The 14,801-nt window shown below is 44.1% G+C and overlaps 1 protein-coding gene across 1 annotated transcript; it reads right to left on the bottom strand.

Annotated features, from left to right (window-relative positions):
* Positions 1-10,931: 10,931 nt before the first annotated feature.
* AGTR2 (angiotensin II receptor type 2) lies at positions 10,932-14,240 on the bottom strand. Its single transcript, XM_030967717.1, has 2 exons — positions 14,059-14,240; positions 10,932-12,449 (listed from the first exon to the last, which is right to left on the bottom strand). Exon 2 carries the CDS (start codon positions 12,374-12,376, stop codon positions 11,258-11,260), a length of 1,119 nt encoding a protein of 372 aa, XP_030823577.1. The 5' UTR covers positions 12,377-12,449; positions 14,059-14,240; the 3' UTR covers positions 10,932-11,257.
* Positions 14,241-14,801: the final 561 nt, after the last annotated feature.

Below are 14,801 nucleotides of genomic sequence, written 5' to 3'. Positions count from 1 at the left end.
GATTTCTCAATATTAGCTTTACTTTGTGTTGCAAATGGCAAAGAAAAAATCTGATAGTATGGTGTTAAACAGAATCTTACAGAAGAATGTTCCCACTTGGCTGAAACATGCCATTTTTGTCTGTGTGTGTTCCTTCTACGTGCAATTTTTATCTGTATTATTTCTTCAGTTTTGGAAAGTTAAGACATTAGTACCAGGGAATTTTGAAGCTTATCAGAAAAGCTCTAGAGCATTCCTTCAGTTCTTGTATCTTAGGGTTTTATGAACATTTCCTCAGTTGCACAAGACAGAAAACACTGGAGGATTCTGCAGGCAGAAATTAGAGCTGCTGATAAATCTGCCACATGGTATTTATTTACTCAAGTAATTACTTTGCTTCAGATAGGAAAGAGAACGGGTTTTGTAAAAGTACCAGAGAGACATGGCAAGTTTGCTTTTTGGGTCCGCAGGAAAGAGATCACCAGTGTTCAGTTGCAGCCCAGAGGGTCCCCAGAGGAGGCACTGCTCACTGCAGTGTCAAACACTCCATTTGTAGACTCTGATTGCAGTGCATTATTCCTGGACTGTGTTTTGGAAGGGGACACGAAGATAAAGTCTGCTGCTCCCTTCCAAGTTGCCAAACCTCCAGCAAGATTTCCTGACAGATAAAGATAAGCAGCACAAACGATTTGTTTACCTGAAGTATATTGACCTCCATGTAGCGAATATTTTTCTTCTCCATGATCAACCCAACTGGTTTGTAAATGATACTGGTATCAGTGGCTCATGGGTGGAGGCAGTGCTGTGTAGACATGGAGGGATCAGCAGAGGTGCCTATGGCACCTTCTGACCTCAGAGAGTGTGAGTTTGCCTGTGCAGATCTTGCCACCTGCCCTGTTGTTTGCAGCGTGTTCAAATCACGTTCCACCACGTACGTCATGGTTTCCCAGTCTGATGGAAAACACAGCTCTGTGGTTTGGCACCTCTTGCCCATGATCCCTGCAGACCAGTGGACTCCTTCTACAAAGAAGAATTATAAAAAAACAGCCTCATAGTACTCACTCAGTCTTGCACTCCCATAGAATTTCTGGTTTGTTTTTTTTTTTTTAGGATTCCTATATCCAAATAGTTAGAAAAACACAACCTGGCTGAAGTTGAACTGTGCAGGAGATAAGAGTAGTCAATTATAAACATTATAAATATCCCTCTTATCTTAATATCTTGGAATTTCAGATATTGGACAGACATAGTGAAACCCTTAAGCTCCCACTAGCCTATGTGAACTGTCCTCTTCAAGAATAGAACACATATCCAAGAACACACCTGGAATAGACTTGATATTATGGGCCAGAAAACTGGGAGGCATTAAAACCCAGCTCCAAGGACTTCTGTCCCTATTAACTGTTGACTAACTTTGTTTTTTATTTGCTGCAATCTAACTGTTTTGCTCTGGAATTTATTACCCACATAGATGCCAGACTCAGTTAGAGCTTCTACTGAAATACGTAAAAGAGCTGGAATTGCCTCCCGAAACTGCCACACTTTCCAAACATAATAAATAATTCACTTAGGAATAAAATCATATCCATGTTTGTAGATTTTGTCACAATGAGTCCTCTAAATATAGCTTTTTCACTGAAGTTATGCAATTTTTAAAAAGTATTACTATTTTTGCTATTATACTGCTATCCCCATCTAATCTGGTACACAACAATTTATGCCTGCAGCAAAATGCCTCAAACACAGAACAAAGCTGATTTCATCAATATGCAATCTTACATGTAATCTTACCTTATCTTCTGACTTACCCTGTACTTCTATGTAAATTTTTTTGAGAAGCCTTGTCCAACAGAGCCCCATTCTTATTATGCTACACAACAACTGATCTGCTGGAATTCCATGTCACTAGGGCATGCACTGATGCCATGTGCAGACCCATCATGGGACTGTCCCCTCTGCTTGCAGGAATTACTAAAGCATTGATGTGCATAATGAATATGTGTAGGGAAGAGATATTTTCATGATACTGCTTGCATAAACTGATACAGGCATGAGTGCACAGAAACATTGATTTTGGGCACCTCCATTTCTGGATGTTTCAAAGAAAATACTTAGGACCTAATCTGGAAAGTACTAAACTTACAGAAGGTTCCAGCCCTCAGCGACTGAGTGAAACTAAGCACCAAAATACGACAAATCTAAAATTTACGAACTTTGTTTTGGCCATCTTTTTGGACAACACTGTGGCTCACAAGAGGAAATGGAAAAGTGATTTTTCTCCTCTCAAGGAAATAGTTTCATGTTGTGTAATGCCTCATGTCAGATACAAATGGGGATTTACCTTCTCACCCTGAACTCTGTACAGTAGATTCACCTTTGGAAGCAAAAAGTGTCACTGGAGTTCTGATTGAACACCAGAGCATGCAATACCAATATTTAACAGAGATGCCTGATACATGCCTTGGGGGATTATTCATGCCATCTACCTTAGTTATTCAAGTATGATAAACACAGTGTCCTAGGAGAGCATTTCCTCCTGCAGACAATGCATGAAAAGCCAGGTATCTCCAGAAGACAACAAGGAGGCCTCAGGTCAAGACCCCATCAATTTAGACTCTCCTCCAAACATATCCCCATGCTCTCATAAAAGTCAATGCAGAAAGAGGAGCACTGCCAGCAAATAATTCAGATTTATAACAAACTGCGGGGGTACCTTTTTCCACACTGAATAAATATAAAGCAAGCAGAGGTCCTGCAGTGCCAGTGGGATCTCTGGAGCCCACAGGGGTTTTCTGTGGTGCCCCAGCAGCTGGTCTGGCACCAGCAGTTAAGGTTCATGGATGTCTCTTTCACTGCCCTGAACCCCTTGCTCAGCAGGGACAGAGTTCTGTGGGGCACTGGGGTGCTCACAAATGGGTCAGGTCAATTACCAGTGGGACTGGTTTCTGAGGGCTACATGAACTTCCAGGAACTGAAAGACTCAGTTTTTATGGCAAGCAGTGGATCCACCTGTAAAACAGACACTCTGAATTTTTAAAGTATGGCTAATTGAGATCTGACTCTTAATGTCTAACAATCTTGGTTTTTTTTAAAAAAAAACCTTCCACAAAAACTACCATTATTGCATTGAAGTTGTTTTCATACCTTCCAAGCAGATAGTCTTCTACAGCAGTCTGTAATTCAGCACTAGGTGGCCTCTTTCTTCTTTCAGAGAAGGTCTGATACATCATTATATCACCTAATGACTTAACCAAAAGTAAAAAACATTAGGCAAATCTAAAGAACTTTGTTCAGAAGGATTTTAAGAGAAATATTCCAAAACTGATCATTGTTTCCTAACTGGAATGCATTCAGTATAGCTCAGAATACAGAACAGATTCACTGTAACTTGGCTTGCAGCCTAAGCCTTGAGCAATGTTTTATCCACACAGCTTCCTAGCAGGTACATATAATATTTTATTCCTGAAAATAAAAGCCCCAAAACAAAATGTGCCTTCATCCAACTCATAGATGCAAGAGCATACAGAGGGGAAGAGGATGTGAAGATAAAATAATTACACTTTTCTACTCAGCTTCGGTTTTGCCAGGTGAGATCCAAAATAGCAGTCACAGCTTCCCCTCCCCTGCTCTGAACAAAGCTCTTGCACTCCAGCAGTGTGTGCTCTTTCTGCCAAGTGGTCTGCAAAAGCAGAAAACTCTGATAAATCACAGAGCATTTAAGAGACTCATGGGATGGGATTGAGGTTTCTAATGCAGAGACCAGCATAATTGTTTAATTGGAGCATTTAGCTTTCTTGAAGAGGCTAACAAGGAAATGAGCATTGCCTACAGCAAGAGAGCACTCTGGCAAAATGGCCTCAGGAAAGGGGTTCTTAATTTGCCTTTCAGAATTTCCCAACCACCAAAAGCACAATCACATCATTGCAAAATCACTGTGCTTCTGCAGGATAAGCTTTGTGCTAAACCAATGCTTGTAGCAGTATGGGCGCTTAGGTGAGATCATATGAGGAAATAAAATCTGTTTTGCCATGGTGTGGCTGAGCAGTGACTTCCCCCATCAGTTGAAATGGGATAATTTGTTTACAGAGCAGGTAAACGCTTCTTGCTAGGCAAAGAATGAAGACTGGAGCCTGTAGAGCGAGTAAATGTGAGCCAGCAAAAGGGTGATTTACACCAGGATGCTTCTCTGGGGAGTTCTGTGGGCATCCCCAGGAAAAGGAAAGCAGTGACTTCTTTTGTCACCACATGAAGGGGAGCACGAGGCTGTCTGTCCCTGTTGTGCTGCTCTGCCTCTGACTCAACTCCTCTGCTCCTTTGGAGTATTTTTTCTTCTCAAACAAGTAACAGGCAGGGTTTAAGACCCCAGTGAAGTTGAAGAGATTTCCTCTATGTGCTGTCATTAAATATTTGGTCTGACACAGAAAGGAAGCAAGGCCAAAGGAAATGCTCTGTGTGACAGCTTTAGGTGCCAGCTGCCAGCATTGCCCCTACATTATTATGGGTTCAGCTGGCCTGAACACAACACAACAAAGACTATAGGACAGGCACAGGTGGCATCATGAACGTATCAAAGACATGACAGGATCCACAGTAGGAGGGAGCTCTGGGATCAACCTCTCAATTCTTCGTGTGTCTCCAACCGCGTCTAACTCGGCTCACCGTGTCACCAGTGTTGCAACAAGGCCTCAGCACTGTCACCTGCCCTGCCACCCAAGGAGAACCTGTGAACATTCCTCAGTAATTATTCAGAGGCTTTCAACAGACCCTCCTGCTGAATCCACCCTGTTCATTCCACCTGAATCTCCGACATTTTTTAAAAGGTGGATTTTTTTTGATGGCATGCCTTACAAGAGTCTTGCTTAACCCAAGTGCTGTCTTTGCAATCAACAAGTACATCATTTCCCACCCAGCTTGGGTATGGATAAAATCTGCTCCTGCCTTCAGCATGAAGACTGCTCTGGGTACTACTGCAGCTGAATTAGCTACAGGGTAGCCCAACATTAACAATTTTTGTTTTCATTACCTGTTTGTGTTCCTCATTCAGCCTAAAGTTATCTGCAAAGTATCAAACATCAGAATAAAAATAGCTAGAAAAGCAGCTTGTTGTGTCATAGTTCAGATTCATGTGTGACTCAGAACTGAAGGAATAAACATTCCTAACTCCTATTGGTAATTTCTTTTTCGTGTGTTCCAGTGGGTGAAAGAAAAGTCTCTCTGCATTCCTGCAGGGGAGGAAGATCAACATAAAATCAGATGAAAGACTGTCAGATCCTAGGCTGAGTGCCAGTGAAGTCCACAAGGCTTTACCCAGTTAATACAGCATATTTAGTGTCATACTATAAAATCGTTTTACTTAGACTTGTCCTTGAAAACAACTCCCTTGGGTTGTATAATTTCCATACTAAATGACCATATATACTGAGCTATAGCAGTCTACTACCACAGATTTAAAAGAAAAATTAATCTTCTCACTATTAAACATGTCAATTACATTATGAAGTCTGTCTTGGTCTTAGAAGCACATTCTTAAAGAGACTTTTGTCAAACATTTTTACTGCACACTGAATGCACTTGGAGGAATACTCTTGCAAAGAAGCACAATCACTTTGAAGAACAAATTCTGCACACTGTACTTATCTAACAGCCTTTCAGAATTTCCCAACCACCCAAATGCTGAGCAGCATTACTAACAGCAGACAGCTAATACAGTAAACAAGGACACTCAGCACTTTATGATAAAAAGGGATTCATAAGTAGAACAGTAGAGATATGTACAGAGAGACAAATTGCAGAGTCCTTCCCTTGGAAGAAACCTGGCTGTGATTAGTGGAGGTGCTTGCAGGGTGAGATGGAGCGCATGAGTACCATAAGATCTATTTCACTACGTGTAAAACTCCTCAAAGCACTCACCAGAGCAAGTCAAAAACCACAAAGTAATGCTGCTCAGCATCTACTGAGAAAACTTACCATGCTCCCCTGCAATTGAAGGCCTTAAATAGTTGTATGTCACATAAACACCACCTCTTGGAGTGCTCCATTTTCTCCAGAGACTGGGCGCTTGCTACATATTTTCCACCCTGCCATGACACATCTGCACGCCTAGCACAAGCTGTATTCATCATGTTCACTTTCCTGCCGTTGCGAAAGAGCTGATGTTTGGATGCTGTCCTGGCTGCTCCTGCAGATGTTTTTTTGCTGTGCTGGTTGAAGGAGGCTGTGCTCTGGGTATGGCTCTGCGCCCTGGCCAGTGGGGCACCCCAGAGTGCCTGGGGCTGGGTTGCTGAGGGCACAAAGGGACAAGTTTAAGGCACAGACGAGTTCTTCAGAGTTCAGTGCCTGCCTCCAGCACAGCAAACAGCTCTACATGCACGCGCTTCCTCCACGATGAATGAACTGCAATATGTGTGGGCAGAGAGATTCAGAGCAGAGGCATCACCAGGGAATGCAGAACACACAGTAAAACCCAAGTTTAAACAGAAATAATTAAATGCTGTTTCTGTCTCCTCATGGATATATTATATGAACGTGACATCATTTTATTCTGTTGCACACAAGCTCTCCCACACATTGTTCAAGAGTAATTGTATCTCATACATCCACTACATCTCTGTCTAAATGCATTTAATGATTTTACCATTTCCCTTCCTGCTAGAAATGCTTCTTACAGTTGTTTCAAGGAAAATGTGATTTCTAGAGACAGCCTTGTCTCTGTTCCATTTTAGCTGTCTGTCATGTAGAATTGACAGCTGTGTTGGATAAGTCCCATTTGCACTATAGCAGTTGCTGATTTTCTTATTTAAATTTACAATAGTAGAAGCCAAAAATCACACTGGATCCTGGCTTCCCATAACTGCTTGTCGTACAGGGATGAAGCAGAGCTTTGTGATTTTATGTTTGCTTACTCCAAAGAGCTACTGGTTGTCAGAAGGGGATAGGGGGCAAGTTCAGATGTCCCTCATGAAATTAATGTCATGACGCTCATCCACTTCCACTTCCCTCTGCTTTGCCCCTGTGAAGTGCTTTGAGGATTAGCTGAGTTCTCTCCAGAGCTTACAGTGTCAAATCCAGGCTCTGCCTCAGCTGAAGAGGAAGTGGAAAGTAAACATTTGAAAGAGGCAATGAGAGAGGTTGGCTTGCTCCCTATCCTGGGACACTCTACTCCAGGACCCCACTGTTTTCAATAAACAAATCTCAATTTTTACCCATTTTTATCATTATATTTTCTTTCCCGTTTTGGTTCTAATGAAAGCTGCCAAACAGGAGGGAGCATCCTCTCTCACAGGTGCCTCACTGGATGCTCTGCCACAGCAATGGGATGATCACAGCACCCAAACCAGAGGAAATGGAATGTTGAAGACAGCAGCCTGGGCTCCTTCTGTAGACAGGTATCTCACAAGACAAAGCCATGGGAGACTCAAACCCTCCCTGGCAGAGCCCATGGGCCACAGGAACAAGCTCCTCTCTGTTGCACCCGCTGGATTCTGCAGCAGGCAGATGTGAGCAAAGCACACGCCAGGACCTGGTGGAATGGAACAGCCCTTCCCAACAGCAGTCATTTTCCTCCATGGAAGGGGATTTTTGATGGGATCAGCAAGGCTGCCAGCTTGGAGCAAAGGCTTCCAGACCACCTCAATCCCCACACTTCAGGTTTCCTGCATTCCTGCCAGGACCACTCAGAATATCCAAAAGGCCCCATTTTCATAAGGAAACACGAGCAGTTCCCTTGCTCCCTGGCACCTCCTCACCCTTCAGCCAGGACAAGGGGAGGTGTGAAGGGAAGCCAAGTTGTGGCAGTCAGCTACAGAGTGGCAAGATGATATTCCTGCTCAGAATCTGGCAGGAACTGCCAGAACTCTTGTGCTGAGTGGGTGCCAGCATAAGGTTCAGGCCATGTTGAGTCCTCAGGGAGAACATGCTGTACCAAACATTTCTTATTGTATATCTTACATAAACAAAACATTTAGCTCACCACCCAGCACTAGCTCCTAATAAAAAAGCCAGTGGATTTCTCTGCTGAGTACATTGAAGTTGTGTAGTCAAGTCAGCTCAGGGACACACATAGGATGCTCAAAGTGGTCTGAGCAACCAACCAGAGCTAAAAAGGAAAGCCACAAAGAGGTTTTGCTGAGCAAATACATCAGAGACAGACTGACCCATGTAGGAAACCATCCCTTCCGTCTCTCTTTGGGGAAAGACCATCTAACAGGTCCAGAAGTGCCCCAGGATATTTCCCTCTCCAAATCCATCAGAATTTCCATCTGGTCCATCACAAAACACCCCTTCCACAGCAGGCTCTCCTCTCCACTGACACTGTGCACCACAGCAGAGCCAAAACCCAGTGATTGCTCACACATTCATCTTTCTGCACTTGCAGAGTGGGCAACCCAGAGTGACCACACACTCTCCCAAATCCCCTGCCAAAAGTGTGAGTGGCTCTGGTGTCCCAAAGTCCAGGTGGGTGCTGTGGGATGGCCAGGCTCACCTGAGCAGGCCCCAGGCTTGCACACCCCAGGAAAGGGCTGCAGGACTCCTGCCTTGGACAGGGGTTTGCATTTTTTAGGAGACCCTAAGGCACCACAGGACCTTGCAAATATTGGGGACTGGCTGACAGAGGTTGCAGCCCTGCACAATTATCAGAAAAATTTTCAAACGGGAGCAAAATTTTTGCTTGAAAGGAAAAAGGAAGCTTCTAAATTGCAAGGAAAAACCTGCTTAAATTTCCATCCTCATTCTTTTGCTGAAAATCACGAAAAAATAAACACAATATGCGGAAACCCTGAAACCCCTCCCACACACACATTTTATTTTAAAAGTCCCTCAAAAATCTCATAAGAACTTGAGTAGGATGGAAGAAATTCTTAGAGCTCAACATTAATCAGTTTGCTCTAAAAATAAAGCAAAACCCTTGATACAGAACCTCCCCTGTTTCCTCCCTCTTGAGACAGAATTTTTGGGATGTTTGTTTAACCGCACTGCTCAAATTCATGACCTATTAGAGGTACAAGGCAGATCTAGCAAACAAAAATGTCACACTGAGGGTCACTAAGTTTGTCACTCTGGCAGAATATGACCTTCAGGGTAGACTTCTTTTGAAACTGCATTTTGAAAGAATGAATTTTCCTCCCCTCTCAGTTCACCTCACATTTAATACTCTATTTTTGTTCCCCTGTTTGTAGGAAAGTGACACTGGGTACAGCTGTCTCAGCCTCTGCAAGTTGTTATCAATCCCTGCCCTCCAGCAGCCAACCATGATCTTGTCCCACAACAGTGGGAGATGCTACATTGCTGTTCTCTCCTTGGGAAACCTTTATTCTCATTTTCTCCAGCCTCTCACAGCTGTAAATGCAACTGGATTTCAGATTCCTGTAGTATTTCCCTATCAGCATAAGTCTGCACTCCAGGGAAAAGGCACAATCCTTGTTAAACACTGTTGGTTTTTAGCACGTCCCACCTGACGTGCAGAGAGTGCAGCCTGTCCTCCTCTCAGGACAGGCACAGCTGTAGCACAGGAGCTCAGGTGGTGCAGGTCAGCTTTTGATTTGAGACTCCAAAGACATCAATTAATGTCCCACTTGTGTTCATTACTGACCTGTATTGCAGCAAAGGTAAAAAGTTCCACAACCTCTCATTATCCCTCTGAGCTTGCTGCCTTGAGCACCAGGTGATTTTCTGAGTGTGCTGGTTTGTTTTGCTGTAGCACGACTGCTTTGCTGTCCTCATTGCTAAGCAATTAACAGTTTGTCCTTCCAGAAATACCCAACGCCCCAGACACTATTAGCTCCTCGGAACATTTTCAACAAAAACATTCCAGGGGAGCTGCATGGGTAGCTCTGCCACTTTCAGGGATAAGCATCTCTCCAGCCACATATCCCACTAGAGAACACCAGAGGAGGACAGGGAGAGGGGGTTACTTATGGTCAGGCCCTGTTCTGCCAAGTTCTGCACAAACTTTTCATCTCACACCTCTCTGAGACTGACACATTTCTTGTAAAATCCGGTGAAGAAAATTACCCCTACCTACCAGAGGAGTGAACCTCCACCAGGTTCCCGTGATTTCCAGCCAGTTGGGACTTCCAGGGAGGTTGGCTTGACCCCAAATCAAAACTGTGAATTCAAGCCTCAAGAGTAACGCTGATATCAGAGACAATTCCCTGAAACTAATGATCTTTGGTCACTCACCCTGGGGGAAACCTGCAGGTAATGGTAAAAGGTGCTATAACAGACTCCTCCTTTGGACTGAGCCTATCAAAGGGTCCAAGAGGACCAGTACCTCTCCAGCAAAATAAAATTTCAAATAAACATCAAAAGCAACCTCAAAATAGAATTAGTATTTCCCAAATACTTTTTTTTCTCATTCATTCTTTTAGTTAAAATGAGTAAACTCACACCATGGTTTTGTTTCTGGGTGACAAGAAAGAGTCACTCAGGATTTCTGTATGCAGTACTCCAAATTCACACTAGTAATTGACATTTAAAATGCAAAAAGTCCACGCATTCAGCAAGTACTTGCCACGAAGGCTGCTGGACTGTGTGTGAGGCTCAGCATGCTCACATAGCAGTGGGACACTGCATGTTCACTTCCTGCAGCATTTTTGTCACAAGTGACCACACTGAATCAAAGAAAGGACCATCTGCCCTATGGACATGTTACCTGCTATGAGAAAGGTATAAAAATATGCACTTTGGAGTTTTACTTTCCCACAAGAACACCCTCCTACCTTCAGCAGTCTGCAGAGCCACATCTCCACAGATTCTCAGGATTCCAGGCTGAAGCAAGCTGGAAGTATATTTGATGCATTTTACATCTCTAGCCATTTATTTTTAAAAAATTAAAATATACAAAATAAATGTCAAAATATTTTCTTACAGGTAGGTACAGAAATATCTGCACAGCTTTATTTACACATTCTCTAGCGAGAATCTCTTTTAGAAAATCAGTTTAGGGTATAATACTCAGCACCTATGCAATTGTAGCTATGGTGTAATGGTCCTTCAGTATATTTGGACTTCCGGAGTTACACATAACATTTGCCTGATCCCAGCCATACAAAAAGCTGATATTTATAGTGCCATCAACATAGTTATTTGTCAGAACCTTCCCTCCGTGTGAAACTTGAGTTCTCGTTGTGAAAAGGGAGAAGGAATAAATCCCTATGTATGACAAGACCAGATTCTCCTTCAAACATCTGGTGAATGATTGGGCACAAAACAAAGGGAAGAGGAGAAAGGAATGTCACAACTGCAGGGACATCCAGCTGCACTGACATCCCCCCAGAGCCTAGAGGAAGGACTCAGGTTCCCCTTCTTTGCCCACGGGGGTTTCAGGCTCTCTGAAGCAGCTGCCCCTCCTGGCAGAGGAGCTCTCGCGGTGGCTGCTGAGCTGGTGAACCCTCCTCTTGAACAGGCGGTGCAGCTTCTCCTGGAACTGGTTGCCAATGAAGCAGTAGAGCAGGGGGTTGATGCAGCTGTTGGCAAAGGCCATGCAGATGCCGAAGGGCAGCGCCGTGTCGATGAGCCCCACCACCTCACAGCTGGCAATGACCTCCATGTGAGCCAGAGCGTTCAGAAACGTCAGAACGTGGAATGGCAGCCAGGAGATCAGGAAGGCCACGACAACAGCAGCCACCAGCTTCAGGACCTTGTCCCTCTTCTGCCTGCTCTTCCCAAACTGCTGTGCTTTAAGCAAGTGCCTCCTGATCCAGATGTAGCAGGTGGTGATCACTGCCAAGGGGATGAAGAAGCCCAGGGTGTTTTTCAGGAAGGCTGTTGCCACAGACCATTGAGCATAGTTCTCATAAGGAAAGGCCATAATGCAAGCATTGACCTCCAAGCTTTCCACGTAGAAAGTGTCTCGGAAATAAAAAGTTGGGAGGGAGGACAAGCAGGCGAGGCCCCACACCACCAATGCCACAAAATAAGCCTGTTGTGGAGTTCTCCTCTGGGAGTGAATAGGGTGGACAATGGCGTGGTACCGGTCCACGCTCATGCACGTAATGAAAAAAATACTTGCAAACATATTCAGACACAGGACAGAGCTGGAGATCTTGCACATGAGAGACCCGAAGAGCCAGTTGTATCCCTGAGCATAGTAGGTGGCCCAGAAGGGGAGGGTGGCCAGGCACAGCAGGTCTGCCATGGCCAGGTTGAAAATGTAGATATTAGCGACTGTCTTGGGGCCAGTGTGACGACAGAGCACCACAACCACCACGCTGTTGCCAACCAAGCCAAGAACAAAAACCGCAGAGAAGAGGGCTGGAATCAGTGAAAACTGATAATCTGAAGAGGTAAGGGGGCAGGGAGGGGATGAGTGTGACACAGCTGATGAGTTTGCCAGGGCTGTAGACAGGACTTGGAGACTTTCCCTGGTGGTGACAACCAGGGAGTAATTGCTCGGCATGTTGGTGCTGGTGGAAAGGGAGTTCCTTCAGGAAATTCATGGGCTGGCAGCACTTTCCTATCCCATTGCTCACCTGCAGATCAGAAACCATGTGTTAGACGTGCACTCTGCAGCTCTCTTAGCTCTGAAATCACACAGACACAATAAAATAAAAACCATTCGAAGTTATATCAGTAAGCTGAGTGCTGAAATACCAGGCAGCCCTGCTGAACTCCTTACCTCCATCCCACTGACAGAACACAATTAGCCCTAGGGACGTCACAGCACTTTTTAATTAGCCTGGCAGAGAAGAGAGCAGCTGGGGTTTATCTGTGATTACAGATGGTGCTTTCTGTGGCCAGCAGAGCAGAAGGATTATGGACTCAGGAGCTGGAGACACTTTGGGAGCTTCTGTGACCCAAAGGCCACACTGAAGCTCCTCATGATCCTTTTCTCAGTTTTCTCATGCTATTTCTAGCACTCTGAGCAGTTAAAATGTGAAAGCAGATGTGAAAGCAGCCATTAAAAAGGACTATTAGGAAAGCAATCTGTGATTTATTTTTTTTTGGCCCCCAATTCACAGAGCTGGACACAAAGACACTGAAGGGTCTTTGCAAAATGTCTTTCACTGTCAGTGTCCTTCTGACACATATCTGCATCTCCTTCCTCATGACAGCTTCAATCAGAACAGTAAAAGAGAGAATTTCCATGTAGACACAAGCAATAAACTCAGTCCTTGCAGGCACTGGATTTAACAGTGCTATTCATTTAGAAATACCAGAACTGGGTTTCAGCAGGGGAAAATGTAGCTATAAACCAGCTAAAATCAGAGAGTTCATTGACAGGTCTGTGTTGCATTTCAACAGCTTGTGTCTGCACTCTGAGCAGGACATTTTGCAAACTTTAAGACTTCCTAAGTCAATGAAGAAGATATCATAACCAAGTATTTTATTTTACATACTAGAAAGAGGAAATTCATTTTAATTAAGTTTTTGTGGAACCAGTCAGGCATTTAAGAATTCTCAAGGAACCCTAAAAATAACAGAACTTTTCACAGACAACAGATTTGGGTAATGATCTCTCGTGATCATTAATGATCATAATGATTTAACAGAAGGCATTTGATCATTTCAAACATATTTTTCTGTATTTAATGTAAAGTAGCTTATCGTTTACTCAGTGCAAAATATGCAATGTACTACTTTATAGATACTGACAAAAACTTAAATATATTGTCTCAACAATGAAAATTCAGCAGGGGAATTTCTGCAGAGTGCTGGTATTTAAAGTCACAAATAGTTGATCATAAGCCCATGTTCTGTATTCAAACAGGTCCTAAACCCAAGAAAAGCTTTTTTGTTTGGGAACACAAATATTCAGAGAAGGTTTGGAGTCCCATTTCACCCTTATGTCCCAAGCCCTTCACTTTAACATATAGAATCTGAAATGTCAGAATTAATCACAAAGCATTACATTCCTCCCTGACTCCTAGCAGAGGGACCACACCATAATTATTTGTACTGCGTTACAGAGAACAAGGTTTCATTGACAAGCACACTCCCGCCCTCTGGCCATGAACAAGTGGTGCCTGAGGATCTGCTCTGAGCTGCTCCTTCCTCCTCTCACTGCAGGCACAAGACATTCCACCACAAATGGAATCAAATCAGTGGAAATTATGTTCCAACAGCAGATAGAAAACCTACCTCTCAAGCCTCCAGAATTCCGTGCTCCTTTTCTCCCTTTTCCTTCTGGTGAGTATTGCCACCAGCAATCTGCTCTCTCATATCTTCCCTTTTCCACTGGGAGACTTTAACCTACATAACTCCAGAACTGAAATATGAATGCCTGCCAGCTTCTTTTCCTTTTGGAAGCAAAACAGTTTGAGAACCCCCCTTTCCAAGGCCACGTGAGCACATGCAGTAAATCAGGAGAGAGCAACAAGACAGCCAGAAAAAAAGGGGGAAAAAAAAAAGGAAATGAAGCAAGCAAGAAAAAGGAAATTCACACAAATATCCCTGTGGTTTTCTACTGCAGCTCTTGGGCCAGGAGGACACACCCACACTTTCAGCCCCTTTCTGCCCTCCACATGCACACACAACATGGGGGAGCCTCCATGGAAGGATTTGTGCATCTCTGAGGGCAGCAGGATTCCCGTGCAGTCCGTGGAGTCCTAGCACTGGCTAACACATTTGAGAATGAAATAGGCTGTAAGTCCCGGCAGAATTGACTATAATGTGAACACAGAGAGACAGAAAGTGCAGGAACATCACTGCATTCACACCAGCACTGCCTGGGTAAGGGGCTGATCCCATCTCCCAGTTAGAATGGGAAAGCCACTGCCCTATTCCTTGCAAAGACATCCACACTGCTGGGGCTGAGGAGGGCAGCAGGACAAACCAGGACAAATCAGGACAAATCAGGATAAATCAGGCAGCAGGACGTGGCT

The sequence above is a fragment of the Camarhynchus parvulus genome, chromosome 4A (assembly GCF_901933205.1).
Source record: "Camarhynchus parvulus chromosome 4A, STF_HiC, whole genome shotgun sequence".
In the NCBI taxonomy this organism is placed as follows: domain Eukaryota; kingdom Metazoa; phylum Chordata; class Aves; order Passeriformes; family Thraupidae; genus Camarhynchus; species Camarhynchus parvulus.
Note: the sequence above shows the minus strand (reverse complement) of the source record. Positions and strands in the feature narration are given on the sequence as shown.